General features: G+C 42.4%; 1 protein-coding gene across 1 annotated transcript in view; it reads right to left on the bottom strand.

Annotated features, from left to right (window-relative positions):
• ACTR3 (actin related protein 3) overlaps positions 1-19,134 on the bottom strand; it is a 53,501-nt gene that overhangs the window by 16,872 nt on the left and 17,495 nt on the right. The window contains exon 2 of the mRNA XM_032783747.2: positions 5,611-5,666. Within this exon, the coding sequence (XP_032639638.1) occupies positions 5,611-5,666 (56 nt within the window). The remainder of the gene's footprint in view (positions 1-5,610; positions 5,667-19,134) is intronic.

Genomic DNA, 19,134 nt, shown 5'->3' with positions numbered 1-19,134 from the left:
TGAATGAAAGGCTCTGAATTTTGTTTCGAGAGCAAACATTTTATTTAAAAAGTGCTATTTCCAAAAAAATAAATAAATAAATAATCCAGGTGTTTTCTTCTCCCCAGCCCAAACTACAATTGTTTCCATGCTCTGAAAAATGCATATAATTTGGCAGATTTACACTCTGAAGAAATTTTTGTCCAGCTCAGATAGGAGGATGCAAGATGATCATGCGCGACACACAAAAGGAAGAGTTGTGCCAATGCAGTATTTTTAAGAGCACTATTATAAAGCTCCTTGATACTTAAGGTTAAGTTTAAAAGGCTCTTACTGCCCAGCAGGGGCATCTTAAAAACAGTTTTGAGACAGACACCACCACTTGCTATAAACCTCCAGAGCTTTTCAGGTTAAAGTGATTTATCATTGCTCTAACCCAAAGGTGGGCAAACTACAATCTATGGGACCCTCCTGCCTGGCCCCTGAGCTCCTGGCCCTTTCCCTGCTGTTCCCTCTCCCCCACAGCTTCTGGATGGCGGGGCTCCAAGCTCTTGTCGGGCATTGCAGCTGCAGAGCCGTACCCTGACTCGGTGCTCTGTGGTGCGCGGTGGCATGGCTGGCTCCAGTCGAGCAGCACGGCTGCCCATCCTGGTGCTCTGGGCAGTGTGGCAGTAGCACCGCCAGCCACTGGTGCTCCAGGCAGCACGGTAAGGGAGCAGGGGAGGTTGGAGAGGGGACAGAATTTGGAGTGGTGGTCAGGGGTCTGGCTACAGGGCGGTCAGAGGGAATGGAACAGCGGAGTTGAATGGAAGCAGGGGTCCTGGGGTGGTGGCGCAGTCAAGAAGGAGTGGGGGGGTCAGATGGGGGCAGGGGCTGGGCCACGCCTGGCTGTTTGGGGAGGCACAGCCTCCCCTAACTGGCCGTTCATACAATTTTGGAAACTCGATGTGGCCCTCAGGCCAAAAAGTTTGCCTGCCCCTGCTCTAACCTAAAATAAGATGACTCAGTATTTATTGCTGAATGTGAAACTAGTGAAACCAAAAACTATTTTGGGCTATATTTAAAAATAAAAAAAGAAGCAATTTAGAAAAAGCAGTACACTGTGACAATACAAACTGGAAATTAAATCTGGGTAGTGAAAGAACCAGGTTACAATGGTGTTTGATGATGGGAACTTCTTCAGCAATATCAGAGTAGTTGACTTTGGTTTGTTCAACACAAGATTGAAAAAGCTTTTAAAAGAAAGAGGAGGTATTTGTATCAGACTGACTTTTGTGCTCAAAAACTGATGGGGGCCATTTGTTTTAAGTGTAACAACTGGAAAAATAAGAGAATGAGTATTTAAAATTTGTTTTCACACAAAAATATTTTGATATGGACACAAGAAAATAGGAGTGCTTGCACTGGAGGGATATCAATTAGTTGATATTTTGAACATATATCACACAGTAAAAATCAAAGGGAAGAAAGAGGAATGCTTAGCTGGACATTAACAAATAGCTGGGAGACAGCAAAGAAAGAAAATGAACCAGTGAACTCCAATGGGGTTCAAAAACAAACAGTCAGTCTTCCTGGCCAATGCAACTGGCCCAATATTTCACTTTTACTTTATTTTTCTAGCAAGTTTCCTTGTGCAGTACAGATGCATATTCAGAATTAAGCAGGAAATCTATATAAAGGAACAGTGGGAGAGAAAAATTCTTTGAGAGTGGGAGATCAAGAAAGAGAAGCAACTGATCAAGAGGGAAGGAATGCTGCTCAAACTGGTTATATAATAAGCATTTTTCCCCCCTAAAGAATCAAATAGAATGCAACAGCCAATATTTAAAGTCAAAAGAAAAAAAAATAGCAAAGATGGAATGAAAGAAACTAAAAATATAGAAGCTTTTAAAAGAGCCTCATTTATTTCAGTATGAAATTATGTGCAAGTACTGCTGCAATTTATCTAATGTGGATTACCAATTCTATTTTACCCCATTTTGGGTGGTGGATTAGTTTAAACTCCTGCAATTAGTGTAATTATTATATAATTTGGCTTAAAGGACAGAGGAGGAAATATTTAATTTCATCAAATGATAGTGTTGCAGACTATGATCCTTTCATTAGCAGTCCCATTTAGATTATTAGCTATTTCCACAGGATGGCAATTTCTTTGTGTTTTATATATAAGTAACTGAATTTACTCATGGATATTTAAAATCCATTTATTTCCTCAAAGATTTAACATATATATATGTGCCACTATCCTCTTTTCTTGATGGCCTGTTATATAAATTTCTCTGCCTATCTCTTAGGTAATTCCCACTCCAATATTTAATCTCTAAAGCAGACCACTATGATCAAGGCCTGGTCTACACTACGCGTTTAAATCGATTTAAAGAGCGTTAAATCGATTTAAAGCTGAACTCCAACCTACAAAGCGCCCTTTATATCGATATAAAGGGGCTCTTTATCTATTTCTGTACTCCACCCGACGAGAGGAGTAGCACTAATTCAATATTAACATATCGATTACGGTTAGTGTGGCGGAAATCGACGTTATTGGCCTCGGCGCGGTATCCACAGTGCACACTGCCGCTCTGGACAGCATCTGAACTCGGATGCACGGGCAGGTAACAGGAAAGCCCCGCAAACTTTTGAATTACATTTTCCGCTTGCCCAGCGTGGAGCTCTGATCAGCATGGGTCGTGGCTGCAGTCTCAAATCAAAAAGAGCTCCAGCATGACCGTACGGGAGATCTAGATCTGATCGGCTGTATGGGAGACAAATCTGTTTGTATCAGAGCTCGCTACAGAACACGAAATGCCAAAGCGTTGAAAAAAACTCTCCAGGTCTACACGCGCTGCGTGACAAGCGTAACGGGAAGCCAGAGACTCAGATGGACGCTTATGGATGGGGGGTACTGACGACTCCAGCTATCCCAATCCACAGCAGTCACTGAAAGAGTATTTGCATTCTTGGCTGAGCTCCCAATGTCTGTAGGTTCAACACCAGTGTCTGGCGTGGTTTCAGGGAATAGCTCCTCAGTTCCGCTCCCCCCACATGAAATAAAGGGAAGAAATCATTTCTTGACTTCTTTCAATGTCACCCTGTGTGTAAATGCTGCTGGTAGACGCGATGCTGCACAGTGAAGAGCAGTATACCTCTCTCCCCCTCCCGTGGTAGAGTACAATTATGACTGATATCCGTCGTCGCATCAGCCCGTGAGTGCTCCTGGCTGGCCTCAGGTGAGGCTGGCCAGGAGTGCTTGGGTAAAATGGGAATGACTCCAGTAGATGGTACAGAATGGCTGGTAACCGCTCTTCATCATAGCAACTAGGGGCTGAGCTTCATCAGCCCCTCCCTTTCCTGTGTAAAGAAAAGATTCTGAACTGCCTGGACTGTCATAGCCCTGAGAGGTGCCTCCCCCTCATTTTATCTCACTAACAAGTCTCTGTTTCTTATTCCTGCATTCTTTATACTTCATATTACACAAATGGGGGGGGGGACACTGCCAAGTAGCCAGGAAGGTTGGGGAGGAGGGAAGTAACGGCGTGGGGTTGTTGCAGGGGCACCCTGTAAATACTTGCACGGAGCAGCTGTGCTCTGATACGCTGGTCCTCTAATACACTTGCCCTTATTCTAGGCAGGACTGACTCATTTTTAGAAACCATAAGGGAGGGATTGACTCAATCCCAAGTGAGTCAATCCCAATTTTGCTTTGCGTTGCGCCCCGGCCCGATTTCAAGCCAGGGGCACTCATGATAGCAGCGGACAGTACAGAGGAGGAGAGATAACCGTCATCTCATTGCCAGTTTTCTCCAGCAGTAGACGTACAGAATGACCGGTAACTCATCTCTGCTATCCATGCAAAGCAAGTGATGCTGCTGTGTAGCGCTGGAGCATCGCCTCTCTCTCCGCGGCATCCAGTACACATACGGTGCCGGAAAAAAAAAAAGCTGAACGGGCCCATGGTTGCCCGTGTTATGGCGTCTGCCAGGCAATCCAGGAAAAACGGTGCGAAAGATTGTCAGCTGTGTTTCCCAGAGGAAGGAATGACTGCGACATTTACCCAGAACCACCCGTGACAATAACGATTCAACCCCAGAATTCCAAGGGCGGGGAGACTGCGGAACTATGGGATAGCTTACAGAAGAAGCTACCCACAAGCAACGATCAGAAATCGACGTTAGCCTCGGACCATGGACGCACAACGCCGAATTACTGTGTCTAGTGTGGCCGCATGAAATCGAATTTATAATATCAGTTTTATAAAACCAATTTTAGCTAATTCGATATTATCCCGTAGTGTAGACGTGGCCCAAGTTAGAATTACTAGCAAGGAAGAAGAGCTGTAGGAAGAATAAATAGAAGAAACATCTGAATATCCAGGAGTGTACAAATACACGGATTAGAATATTTAAAACTTGTAAGTAGATTTATGTGCATATTTGAAGTGAAAAGTCCAGCTTTAATAATGCAAAAAGAATGACAAGTGGATTATTTAGTTAAAGACATTTGTTTGACAACGTTTTCTGTAAATCCAACATTAGCTCCTAAATACTGTTCTCAACGTCCTGTTGAGAAATAGCAATTTCCACAACACATTTAAAATTAACATTCTAAAGTGAAGTAACGGGCTAGCAGTTACCAGTTTTTGGTGAAATATGCAGTGCTGACAAGGCAACATCGAAAGTGCAGGTTTAAGGGGAAAAGCAAAACTGAGGATAGCACACTGGAGATATTATCAAGTAAACGTATTTTAAAAAGGCAAAAATGATCAAAACAACAAAAAAGGAGGATAGTTCCAAATTAAAAACCTACAGAGGAAAGAAATGGTTCTATAGTACTAGAGTAAAAACAGGGGAACAGTAAGAAATATTAAATACATAAACCTTAGTTTCCCAAAGTATTGTTGCCAAAAAAGCAAAACAGCCCCAACGATCCACAATATTTACTTTGCAACAACAGTTTTTAAGCACTACTGCTTCTTAGCCCAGGTGATCAATGACTTGGCACCAAATCATCCAGAAGGTTAAAAGAAGGATTTCCAAAAGGAAATTAATTGAATTCTACATTCTACTCTAGTCTGGCACCAATCACCAAGAACCCTTTCATGAAGAGGATGGAATAAATATGCAAGTTTTACATGGAAAAAAAAGTTAAAAAAATCAGCTTCTACAAGTACCATTTGCAAAACTTAAGTTGGGAAATTGTTAAAGGAAACACTGAAGAAGTCTGGGGAAAATACATCAGGTCAAAAGAACTGAAGACATAAAAACATACCCCAACGTTGTAAATTAGAGTGTTTTCTTCAGTTATATATGTTCACATATTTACATGGTCTTTTACTACTTAAGAACTAAGCCTACTAGAAAAGGTGAACCATACCTGTGCTACTATTATTTTAAAGCCAGCCTCCTTTACCAGCCTTTCAACTTCAAAGGCTAGATTTTTTTTTTTAAATGAAGCTTACATTCTGCATAAATTGAGACTACATCTTCAGGAAAATTACCTAACGCCCAGGGACAAATGCTTATATTCCACTTCCAGCCCTGTGTACAGTAATTTTGCCATGTATTCCTGGCTACCTTTCTAATTTTAAAAATAAATAGACCATGAACTTTAGTGCATGTGTAAACAAATACTTACATGAAGGAATGATGAACTGTGGTTCTGTATTTCCAGCATATCCCAGTTTTGTATACCTGCAAAACAAAAGGCAAACAGGTTATGCTACTAATATTCCTATCCATACTGAGTCTAAAATACTATGTGATGATTAATGCCACAGAAATATTGGTTAAATACATATCTTAAGAGCAGTCATAAAGGCACAAACTTCCAATGGAGATGAACCAATTAAGTCAAGCCTGAAACTGATGTTTTTCTAAGGTATTTTATTTTTAAAGCACAACCCTAACCTTATTTGTATACCTCAGAGAAAAACATCTTCATGAAAATAACAAATATTTACAAAGGCATAACTCTGTGCATGAGAGGAATGTGTAATATTAAACCCCACCCTCCTATGAACATTGAGAGAAAATACAATTTCTTAAATTTTAACATTTCCTTTGTTGTTTGTTTTTTGGAGGTCAGCTAAATATTATTCATGATAACCCATCTCCTATTCTTGTGAGATGTAACCACCAAAACATAAGAATGGTCACACTGGGTCAGACCAAAGGTCCATCTAGCCCAGTATCCTGTCTTCTGACAGTGGCCAATGCCAGGTGCCCCAGAGGGAATGAACAGAACAGGCAGTCATCAAGTGATCCATCCTGTCACCCATTCCCAGCTTCTGGCAAACAGAGGCTAGGAGTGTCAAATTATACTTATCACTGTTGAAGAATGGAGCAACCTTTCACAGCAAGTCACTGCAAATTTGCTCCTCTCTGCCCAACATTCACCTGTTCCACAAGAATTTTTTTGTGGAGTAAGAAAACAAGTTTTTAGGTGTATGTCTACACTACCATTTATGTGGTATAAGTTGTGTCACTCAGCGGGTGAAAAAGCTACCCTGAGCCACAGAAATTACACAGACCTAAGCACTGGTGCGGACAGCACTATGTGGGCAGGAGAACTTCTCCTGCCAACAGAGCTATTGCCATTTGTGGGGACTGGAGTAATTAAACCCATGGAGGAGCATAAAGCAGCTACATTACAGAGCTTGTAGATGCATCGCTGTAAACTCTCTAATGAAGCCATAGCCTAGAAGTCCTAGCTACAGGGAAATTTAAACAAAAAAAAAGGGAAAAGAAAAAGACTACAGTCCCCTTGCCTACAAGCCTCACTCTTGCTGACCCATTCTTGAGCAACAGTCAATGGTGATCACGTAATCAAAAGTGCTGGAGTGTCTTGTAATAGGCAGAACTTGTTTCCCAAAGACAGTTAATGATGGGAAACAATACAGATATTCAGAGTCACATATGGAATATGCTAATTTTAAAATATTTTTTTACTTTATATGGAGCGACTGGATAGCGTAGTGGTTAAGAGCGCCGCCCTTTGATACGGGAGACCGCCCTTTGATACGGGAGACCGGGGTTCAAATCCCGGTTGGTACCCAACTTTCCAGTAGGGGTCCTTGGGCAAAAGACCCCCAAACGCTTCACCTGCCTACCTCAAAAAAATATGAGAGTGACACGAACTAGAAGAGTCATGCCGGCTCAGACGTCGCCCGGATTAACAAGGTCCGCGCCAGATGTTGAGGAACAAGGACAATCTGACGATAAGTGGGCTACTGGAACAAACCATTCATGGACGAGACAAGAGAACCTGGAATTGATGGAATGCTACTACAACAGTAGACCTAATGAGAGGGGATATATGAAACGTATGAGGGGACTATGGATGGACAAAAGACCTACATCCACACTTACTGAGAAACAGCTAGTTACCCAAACGCTTCAACATAGTAAAGAGGAAAGCTGCTCTCACAGCTTGAGATAGACCAACCCACATTACATCCAAGACTCAAGAAGACCTGGAAGAACAAGTGGAGTGTCAGCCACACCTGAAGCGAAACTTCACTCACCCTCTCCATTGCAGAGCACAGCAGCTGATATGAGGCATAAGACATGGAGAAACTAGCTACAGTCAATCTCGAGACCCATTACCAAGGCTCAGTGGAGAAGTACCATCAGATACTATGTTAGAAGATGCCAAAAGCCCTCATGACAATCCCTACTACCATCATAACTCAAACCAATGATGGTGGATATGCTACAGCCCCTGTAATCCGGAGAGCTTAGCTACACGATCAAGAAGACAACAGTATGTACCCACCCTGGAAAATGAGTTGGAGAAAAGATCAAGGCGACCCGAGAGAATTAGCTCAGCTGGTGGGAACTACAGAAGGGTGTAGAGATTAAGGAAGACTCGGCTACGAAAAAATACAAGGGCCTGACTCCATCTGAAGCCCTAGAGAACTGCTAAACAAAGGCTCACAGACTGCTACCAGGCTAAGGAGATACACTAGAGAAGCAGAGGCCAAAAAAGTAAATGCCCGTGTCTCACAAGAACCACAAGGTGTACCCAACTGCAAATGCAACACACAAGAACAGCAGAGCCACCAGCAGCAGAAGACTGAACAGTACTGGAAGAACACATGGGAGAATGAAGAAGACTCATAACGCCAGCGCAAAGTGGCTGCAGGACCTGAGAATGGAGCACAGCAATCTCCCAGAACAGAAACCAGTCACCATCACAGTAGAAGACATCCAGCAGCAGGTCAAGAACATGAAAGCTGGACAGCACCTGGACCAGACATGATCCCACCTACTGGCTAAAGAAACTAACAGCAGTGCATGAATGCCTAGCAGCACAGATGAACCAGTGCTAGCAACAGGCTCCCACCCAAACTGGCTAACACAAGGAGGCAGTGCTGATCGTGAAAGACCCCTGCAAGGGAACAGAACCGTCCAACTACGGCATAAACCTGCCTCCCCACAACATGGAAAGTCCTATCGGCATCATAGCCGCCAAGCACAGGACCATATGGGCCAGTACATGAGCACAGCTCAGAAGGGTAGTGGAACAACACAGAGGCCTCAAAATACCAGTTTCTCATAAGACAGAGCGCGTCGCCAAAGACCAAGGTCTAGATAGACCAATCTGAGCACAGCCTGGATTGACTACAAGAAAGCCTACGACTCAATGCCGCACACGTGGATCTGTGACTGTCTGGCGCTATACAAAGTCAACAGGACATTAAGGACCTTCCTCAGAACTCAATGGACTATGGAAGACAACACTGGAAGTAACTCAAGGCAGCTTGCACAAGTGGCCATCAAGTGCGGCATATACCAAGGTGATGCACGGTCCCCGCTGCTGTTCTGCATAGGCTTAAACCCCCTCAACCAGTACAAGGACGGTTACGGGTACAGGTTCAGGATGGAACTACCATCACCCACCTCCTCTACATGGATGACATCAAGCTGTATCTAAGAGAACGAGACACTCGACTCGCTAATCCACCTGACGCGGATCTACAGTGGGATATCGGAAGTCATTCGGACTGGGAAGATGGTGGCGGATGGTAGGCAAGAGAGGGAAGTAGTCAGCTGATGGGGTGGAACTACCAGCGGGCCACAACAAGCAGCACACCAGACCGCTACAAGTACCTTGGGTCCACAGTCACATGGAAACCACGAGAGGAGGCAAGGAAGACAGCAACATCCAAGTATCACCAAAGGATAAGACAGGTCCTGAAGAGCCAGCTCAGTGCGAAGAACAAGATCCACGCCATCAACAGATACGCCCTGCCGGTCATCAGATACCCTGCCGGTTAGAGTGAGCTGGCCAAAGGAAAGGAGACATGGAAGCTGCCAAGTGTGAAGACCCGAAGCTCTCACAATGCACGGAGGTTTCCACCCCAAGTCCAACACGCCAGAGACTCATACACCGGAAAGAAGGCGGGCGGGGCTCGGGACATCAAAGCCACTATCCTGGACGAAACCCGAACATCCAGGAGTACATCAGTTAAGATGGCCCCCAAAGAGAGCTGCTGAGAGAATGCCTAGGCAGCAGCAGACATAGAGGAGACCAAGCAGAAGGAGTTCCATGGCAAGACAAGACAAACCCTGCATGGGATGTACCATCGACAGATAGCTGAGGTGGCTGACATTGGGAAATCCTACCAGTGCTGGAAAAGCTGGACTCAGACAGCACTGAGACACTGATCATAAGACAGCACAGGTCCACTGATCATAGCAGCACAGCACTGCGCACCAGATCCATTGAAGCAGGGGTTCTACCATCACTAGAGAGCACCCAAGGTTGCAGACTGTGCGAGAGGCCTCAGAGACAGTCCAAACACATAGTGGCAGGGTGTAAAGATGCAGGCAGGAACAGCACACACTGAACGGCACAACCAAGTGGCTAGCATTGTGTACAGAACATCGCACAGCGTTGGGCAGACCCTCCCAAGACCAGATGGGAGATTCCAGCAAGGTTGGGGAGAATAAGGGCTAAGATTCTGTGGGACTTCCAGATCCAGACGGACGGCAGGTACTGGCCAATCAACCAGACATCGTGGTAATAGACAAGGCCAGAAGACAGCGGTGGTGATAGATATAGCAGTGCCAAGTGACAGCAACATCAGGAAGAGGAATATGAGAAGCTGGAGAAGTACCAGGGCCTGAAAGAGGAACTAGAGAGGATGTGGAAAGTGAAGGCCAAAGTGTCCCAGTGTGGTAGGAGCACTCGGGGCTGTGACTCCTAAGCTGGGTGAGTGGCTCCAACAGTCCCAGGAACAACATCAAGCTCTCTGTCCAGAAGAGTGCAGTGCTAGGAACACCTAAGATACTGCGCAGAACCCTCAAACTCCACGGCCTCTGTAGAGGACCCGAGTTGAGGAAGACACATACCACCCATAGGGGTGAGAGGGAATTTTTATTTATATATATAAAAAAAAAAAAAAAATCAGTTTCTCTGCTGGTGGCTCTGCGTTCTTGTGTTGTTTGCATTGCAGTTGGGAGTACACCTTGGATGGTTCTTTGGAGAACAGGGCATTTACTTTTTTGGCCTCTGCTTCTCTAGTGTATCTCCTTCCGCCTGGCAGCCAGTGCTGCGAGCCATGTTTAACAGTCTCTAGGGCTTCAGATGGAGTCAGGCCCTTGTATTTTTCAGTAGCCGAGTCTTATCCTTAATCTCTACACCCTTCTGTAGTTCCACCAGTTTTCCTCACTATGTAAAGTAAAAAAAAAAAAAGTGGTGAGGGGTGTGTATATATGTATATACACATTTATATTGGCCTTTCAGTTCTGGAGATCCATTCAGGTCATAAAAGAGGATTTATCTTTTCCTAGTCTCCATTTATTAGCCTAAGAGTCCTCACTCCATCTGGCATGACCAGAAAAACTATCCTTAAGACATGTCCAAATCCAGGTTAGCTGTTGTTGATTGAACAGCACTAGAAAAGTAGTGCAAGAAAGTTTGCACAATACCTGTCTGACCATGGCTAGCTAAACCTACCTTGGACATTTTTTTAGCAATAAGAACAGAAATACTTGTGGCACCTTAGAGACTAACAAAAAGGTTTTTTGTTAGTCTCTAAGGCGCCACAAGTACTCCTGTTCTTTTTGTGGAAACAGACTAACACGGCTGCTACTCTGAAACCTGTCTTTTAGCAATGTTCACTCAAAAACAAAAAAGGAGTATTAGTTATACGTATGATTAGAAAACCTGATTAACACTTTAAAGTTAACTGCTAGTATTTTCTAAGGAATGTGAAAATTGCAGGGTTATGTGCTAATGCCCAAAACAACAAGTATAACAGCAGTATCCAGCACTCAGTTTTCTTTTAAGTTTTTAAAAATTACTTCTGTGCAGAATGCCTATTTTACCTTTGCTTTGGGGGGGGGGGGCGGCATTCATGACTGAACCCTACAATTAGCTCATTTTACTTAAAGACTACTTGTTGCTCATGTTTAACTTTTCAAATCAAGGATGATGGTTTCAGAGTTTTATAATGCACTTTGAATTACTTTTGCAAGCTTTCATAATTACAAGAGGTTAAAAAAAATCAGCTAAATAAGCATCTACAGAAAACACCTTAACTGAGGATAAATATTAACTTATTTAAAACGTAGTCAGAGGTTCTTGGCAGCATTTCAGGAAAAATTAAGAGGCATAATGGATTTTTTTCTCATTTATTCCTTTAATATTGTTTTCAATATTTTGTTTCTCTGTATAACAACATTTCGAACTTGGCCTAGGTTAGGTTTTGCTCATGAAAAGCATTATTTTGCTCCCATTTTACTTCTTTGGCAAAATGTCCATTCAGGTCTATGGGAGTTAAGATCATACCCTTAGGCCAAGGACTGACCCTGACAGGTGTAGAGTACCTTCCGTTCCTATTAATTTCAAAGGGATTGGAGAATGTACAACACTCCATAAGCACAAATCTTTAGATTGTTACAGAGCATCTAAAGGCAGGTACCTAATAAATTTGCAAATGCAATGTATCAGAAATTTTTTGCACTGCACAAGACTTCTTACACCAGGCACTCCTGGAGAGCGTCTCATCAGGAAGTGAGGTCTAACAGACAACTAAAACAAGTAGCAGAAGAGGCAACGTGTCTACTAATTAGAGCAGTGGGCTCAGTTCCTGGGATCTAGACTTGCCTCCTATTTATGCTGGTATCAGAAAAAACAAAATACTGGAATTTTAAGACTGGGTACAAGGAAGATTCTTCTAACTACCAAACACACACACACAACCCTGAAACGGTAAATCAAGTCTCTGATTCTAAGTTTTTTTTTAAAAAAGTGACATGTCTGCAGGGCCCACATCTACCCTTCATTTTATCTGTATGAACATTGGGCAGAAGTTGCTCCTGCAATTGCAATTTACTAACTAGTCTGTTAGTAATGTGCAAGCCAGAACAGAATCCAGCTCACTTTTACATAGGAGTAAAAATGGACTTCTGCTTAACGCAGCAAACTGGCACTCAGGAGAACTTGTTACTATTTCCAGTTCTGGCACAGACTCCGGCTATGGTCAGTTCCCTATTTGTAAAACAAGGAAAATATTTACCTCACTAAAGTGAATATTAGTGTTTCTAAAGCACTCTGAGATCACTGGAAGAAGTACTGAATAGCTGTACTTCTGGGAAGAGTGTCAGTAAGTTCTGGAAAATTATACTCCGTCTTGAAAACCTAAACCCTCGTCAAGTGCAACATCTGACACAGAAAAGAGCCAAGAAGTGTCCTAGCATACAAATAAGTTAAATAATTTTATATCAAACTCAGCAGATTCTAACAAAAACTAGGTTGCTGCAGATAGCAACATGCTGCTTAGTAGTTGTGTGGTGTAGGAAACAGTCCAGTATACACACACACTCAGAAAACTCAGAAAAATATAGCCAGATGAAAGACGTATCTTCAATAAAATGCTGCATTCAAAGCACAGAGATCAGCAGATATAAAAATACATACTGCTTATTCAGCAAGAACACAGCAGACTGACTTCTGAAAATAAAAACAAAGTGGTAGGGTTTTTGGTTTTTTTTTTTTAATTGTTAGAATAGAAACATTCATTCAGCTTTGGTCTCTAAGGGCATATCTACACTACAGCTGCTACAGCTACAAAGCTGCAGTTGTGCTGCTGCAGCACGGTAGCGTACATGCTGCCTACATCTATGGAAAGAGTTTTTCCATTGATTTAGTAAATCCGTCTCTCCAAGAGGCAGATGGAAAAAATGTTTGTTGACCTACTCACATCATCTACTCTGGGGTTAGGCTGACCTGACTATTGCACTCAAAAGTGTAAATCAGGCCTGAATACTGAGACAGTATGTTATGAGCTGTACTACCAATACACTCTCTCAAAGTGAGGATTCATCTTTAACCAACAAGACTACACTTCCACATATTATTCGGCAAGTTAACATGGAGTGGTCAAAAATTGAGACAAAGGGGAGGGGATAGAAGTGAAGTAGAAAAGATAAAAAACAAGGGGAACAAGTCATAATGAATAATTTTAACAATTACTTTTTATATAACTAATTAATAGCACCCTCTAGTTTTGTGTAACTATTTTTCAAATTTACCAGATCTACGCATCCAATGCTGATGTTAAAATAGAAAGATTTTACTCACTGAAAAAGTGATGCCTTAAGCAAAGTGGATTTTACAAGACTAAAGTAAGTTCCCTAGTGCCGCTCATGTAAATCACGATGTGTCTGACTAATGTCTGAATCAATGAAGTATGAGACACACCCTGTCTTCAATCCTATTTGCAGTAGTAATTGAGTCCCTTTCTCCATTACTGAAAGGATCCCAATACAAGAAAGAGTGTAGAAGGGACTGCTGATACAGCATCACTGTTTACAGAACTCTGTACTACTAATAGCATATTACAGATTGCGCCAATCAAGTTATATTGCTCTATAACATTTTTCTGGATGCCACGGTACCAAATCCACACAAATGAATGTAAAACATAATAGGAAGGTAGCTCACCTTGTATGACCTGAACTACAGAACACTTAATGGTTTTCAAGTTTCTAGAAGGGTCAAGTAATAATATGATCATCTTAATAACAGCTTGACCAAAGAATGAGTACCTGTTGACTCTGTCAACTGCTGGAAATGAGCCATCCTCATGATCACTACAGAAGTTTTTTTCTTCCGCTGATAACAGCTCACCTATTATATAGTTAGTATGGCTACACCCATTTTTTCATTTCGCGTGTGTGTATATTTGTATTTATATACACACACACACACAATCTTCCTACTGTATTTTCTACTGCATGCATCTGATGAAATGGGTTTTAGCACACGAAACCTTATGCTCAAACAAATGTGTAAGTCTCTAAGGGGCCACAAGTACTCCTGTTCTTTTTGCTGATGCGGACTAACACGGCTACCACTCTGAAACCTTGACTAAAGAGAATTTTCTCCCAATTGAGCTACCTATTATTAAATGTTCTTGTTGAACTACTTATTTTTCTTCATTAGAAGAGTGGACAAAAACTAAGATTGTTCCTGTGAAAGACAAGATGGGTGAGGTAGTATCTTTCATTGGACCAACTTCTATTGGTGAGAGAGACAAGTTACACAAAACTCTTCTTTAGGTCTGGAAAACGAAGACCTTGTCTACACTAGAACTTACTTTGGAATAAATTTAATCATTTAGGGTGTGAATAATCCACACCTGAGTTTCACCCAGTTGCTATTGGGGCATTTAGTGCACTGGATGAGGAATGCTACATGTTGTGACAGACATGTGTAGACCCATGGATCTTGGGAGGTGCATTATACTGGGGACTGATCATTGTAGCAGTGGAGATTTGTCTGTAGATTTTTCATGTATTGTTCTGGTGAAGTCTTGTGCCACTTTGAGTTGGCGTATCCTGGTCTGTGGGGAGCTTCCAAGCTTGTCTTTTTCACCAAGAGAAGTTGACCCAATAAAAGATACCTCACACATCTTGTCTCTCCAATATCCTGGGACCAACCTTGCTACGACACCACTGCATACAACAATTGTTCCTGTGAGGTAATCAGAATCTTAGCATTTACTTAAAACAGCTAACATTACCCAAATTCAGTAGGGAGCTATTATTTACAAAATAATAATTCAGCCATCACTACTCCTGGGTATGATTATGTAAATCTGGCCAGACAAATGAGGTAAAAATGTTCTTGGCATACTATATACAAATATTAAGCAAAGCCACAGGGTGCAGATACTAACATGAGTAACTACAGATCAAATATTTGATCTAAGGTATTATGAGAAATAAATCCCCATGCCATTAATATAGATTTCACTCCAAAGTATTCCCCAATTCCAAACTATAATTGAAAGTAAATGGAAGACAGCATCCTCCTTTTAGTCTATGAACTACCGAACCAACACTTGAAATTAATTACTAAACAAGTTACCATTATTATATGCCATGACCAATGTGCGAGTGCTTAGTAATAAATATTGATCTGTCCCCCCAAATGTTTTGTGTGTAGGATTTCTGATATTATGGGAATGTCGGAGAGCATAGAATTTTAGCACACGTCCCCTCAGTCACAAGACTTGTTATTGCAAACCATGAAGGCTGAATGGGTTTAACTACCAAATAAGGAAGCAAACATCACAGCAGCAGTCTCTCAAATGGCCTGACTAACCAAGAGGGGGAAAAAAACAGTAAGGCAAAAGGAAAATTTCACACTTAGGCCCTGTAACAGAAGCCATTGAGCAAATGCTAACTGGGCTCAGGCACACTGGGGGTATGTCTACGATGCAACAGAATACCCACTGCTGGCCCATGACAGCCGACTCAAGCCTGTGGGGTTAAAAAATGTAATGCAGACCTTCAGAGCCTGGTCTCCAGCCTGAGCCAAAATGTCTATGCTGCGATTTTACAGCTCTGCAAACCTGAACCAGTGGACACAGGCCAGTTGCAGGTGTTTTATTGCGCTAACAGTTGTCTCCACTGCAGTTAACTCAAGCTAATATAGTCTGCGTGGAATATCCCCACCGCAAAACCTCTACCTGTGCCAGACTTACATAACTGCATCGCATGGTGCTGTACTAGTCTGTATGCAGGAATGGATTTCTATGGGATATCCCATAGTTCTTAGTGGTGCAAGAAACTGGGCTCCTCTATAAATTCATTTGCAGGGTGCTCTCTCACATCTAGCATGGTGCTGCTGTCTGTGGCAGTGACATGAGAACAATACTTCATGTACATGACTTCCAAATGGAGTTACTCATTATTAATGCAGACAATTCTAAAGATAAAAGTAAACAGCATTTGCCAACAAGAACTTTTAATGAGAATGTCATTAAGGATTTCAGTCTCCAAGCCAAGTGATTTATGGCACACCCAACTGACTTATCTACCTTTGTTTCTTTCCTGTCTACTAGAACATTTTTATGTTTTTTAGGTGTATTCTCCAGAAAAATTTGGCCTTACTGATATCACACCGGCAGATGACTGGTGTTAGCTTCCAGGCAGCACGAGAATTTATTTATGGCATCTCTGTGCAAATGCTATGGAAGCACAGCAGAAATGGAGCAGGCAAATCTTGGGTTAAATGCTGAGGCAGCATAGTTGATTTCCAGTGTAGAATAAGGGAGACAAAGTGCAGCTCAGGTGGAACTGTAGACTAGGATTGCAGGACTAACAGCACCTGGGTTTCATTAGCCTACCTCTTCAGTCTCACTGAAGAATAGGTGGGCTGCTAGCCTGGGCTGAAGCAAAAACTGAGCTCAAGTCAATGCTCTTAACTGTGCTTGCTAGCCTGGGCTTGAGACTCCCTCAAGCCCCAGCTACAGATTTTTCCTGCATGGATGGAAACAGGGTTCAGCTAAAGCCTGAACTAACTCTGCAGTGAAGACATAACCAGGGAGGCTTTGAGAAAAGGAGTTTCAATCAGAGGAGGGAATGGATATGGGGAGACACTCTGGAAGAAAAACTGAAATCAGATTGGGTCCCAAGAACCACTGAGTTTCTGAAAAGAATCCAATTTGGGTCTGTTCTTTTTCTTTAACTCAAGAGAGAAGAATCAGAATATGAGGGTTGGAAGGAACCTCAGGAGGTCATCTAGTCCAACCTCCTGCTCAAAGCAGGACCAATCCCCAACTAAATCATCCCAGCCAGGGCTATGTCAATCCTGACTTTAAAAACTTCTAAGGAAGGAGATTCCACCACCTCCCTAGGTAACCCATTCCAGTGCTTCACCACTCTCCTAGTGAGAAAGTTTTTCCTAATATCCAACCTAAACTTCCTCCACTGCAGCTTTAGACCATTACTCCTTGTTCTGTCATCTGGTACCACTGAGGACAGTCTAACTCCATCCTCTTTGGAACCCCTTTTCAGTAGTTGAAAGCAGCTATCAAATCCCCCCTCATTCTTCTCTTCTGCAGACTAAATGGAAGAGTGAGAGTATTGAAAAATTCCACCCAAAGACAAGTACTGGTGATAGCTTGAGTTGCTAGTGAGGAGGCTATGAAAAAGTTGATAGTTTATGAAATGTTCCAATTCCATATAATGATAAATGTTGGTGGGAAATGGTGCAATAGGCAAACAGAAAAAGACAATTAGTCTAAACCAAAAAGGCGTGCTTATATAACTCAAGTACTGCTAAGGTCATACCTTTTGGGGGAAATCAGGAACAAGAAGCTGAATACCACAATGCTGCCTGAGCAAAAGGAGGAGTGAGCATCAATAAAATGGTTGCCACTTCCACCATCTCCAGGGTCACTGCGATCAACTGTGACACCATTATGACTTTGTCATCTTGATCAGAATGGTCCAAGAAGAGGGATCCAGAGGACATTTCAACCTCCACTCACTCTAACTAAATCCTGAACTTCATCTGGAATTTGAGACTTTGTTGTTTTGTTCTGTTTTCCTCATCCAGGGTCTTTTCCTTGCCACCTTATTTCTTCTCCCTCTCTTCCCCCCCCCTTTAAAAAAAAAAGTCTTGCTTAGCCAGCCAAGACTGTATATTCTGCTACACTGCTGTAAGCATGAGACCAAAGAATCATCTAAAAGCAAAACTCTTAACAGCCAAATGCTACAATTTTGCCAGGTCTCAGGGTGGCAGATATGACCATGTGCCACATCCGCATTTCTTCAACAATGAGGTTGCAAGTGCAAGTCAACTCCAGAGACAGAAGTGCATTTTTTAATCTGTGTAGTTCTTCTCTCCCCTAAGGTGACCAGAGAGCAAATGTGAAAAATCGAGACGGGGGTAGGGGATAATATAAGAGCCTATATAAGAAAAACACAAAAATCGGGACTGTCCCTATAAAATTGGGATATCTGGTCACCCTATTCTCTCCCCTTACGTATGTGTCATCCAGGAAATGCGATCGGACTTTAAAATGGCAGCAATAACTGCTTCAGCCCATCTTACCAAAAAGGATAGTTATCATCTAAGGCCGTCAAACAAGCGGATTCTTTCTAAAAAGCTTTCTCCAGCTGGAGCGAAAGGGAACAAAATGATGTTGTTAAAATGACAATTGTACTTAACATTTCAAATGCTTTAACTGTGTCTTTATTAAAATATTCAAAAGATTTTCAATGGTATTAATGCCATGGTCTTAAGCATGCTAGAGGTCTCGCATCAGGGCTTTGGAGCTGCGCTCCGGCTCCGCTCCACCTCCAGGCAAAAACCTGCAGCTCCACTGCCTCGGAGCTGCTCCGTGGTCCAGCTCCGGTCTTGTCATAAACAGATAAGTAAGAGTTAATAGAACAGAAGTACTTTATATCTCTTTTGCCTGTAAAGGGTTAACAGATCAGTGAGCCTGGCTGTCACCTGACCAGAGGACCAATCAGGGGACAGGATACTTTCAAATCTTGAGGGAGGGAAGTTGGTGTGTGTGCTGTTAGTTTTTGGTTGTTGTTCTCTCTGGGTGCTGAGAGTGACCAGACGTGCAACCAGGTTTCTCTCCAATCTCTCCAATACAGCCTCTTATATGTTCAAAATAGTAAGTACTAGGTAGATAAGGTGATTTAGGCTTATGTTTGTTCTCTTTATTTTCAAATGTGCATTTGGCTGGAAGGAGTTCAATTGTGTATTTGGCTGGAAGGAGTTCAAATTTGTATTTTGCTGAAAGGATTTTAATTTTTACTTGTATACTTAGGCTGGGAGGGTATTCCCAGTGTCTATAGCTGAAAAACCCTGTACCTAATCCATCTGATATTTACAAAGATA

Source organism: Chelonoidis abingdonii, chromosome 10, assembly GCF_003597395.2.
Source record: "Chelonoidis abingdonii isolate Lonesome George chromosome 10, CheloAbing_2.0, whole genome shotgun sequence".
Classification (NCBI taxonomy): domain Eukaryota; kingdom Metazoa; phylum Chordata; order Testudines; family Testudinidae; genus Chelonoidis; species Chelonoidis abingdonii.
This window is presented reverse-complemented; position numbering and strand designations above follow the sequence as displayed.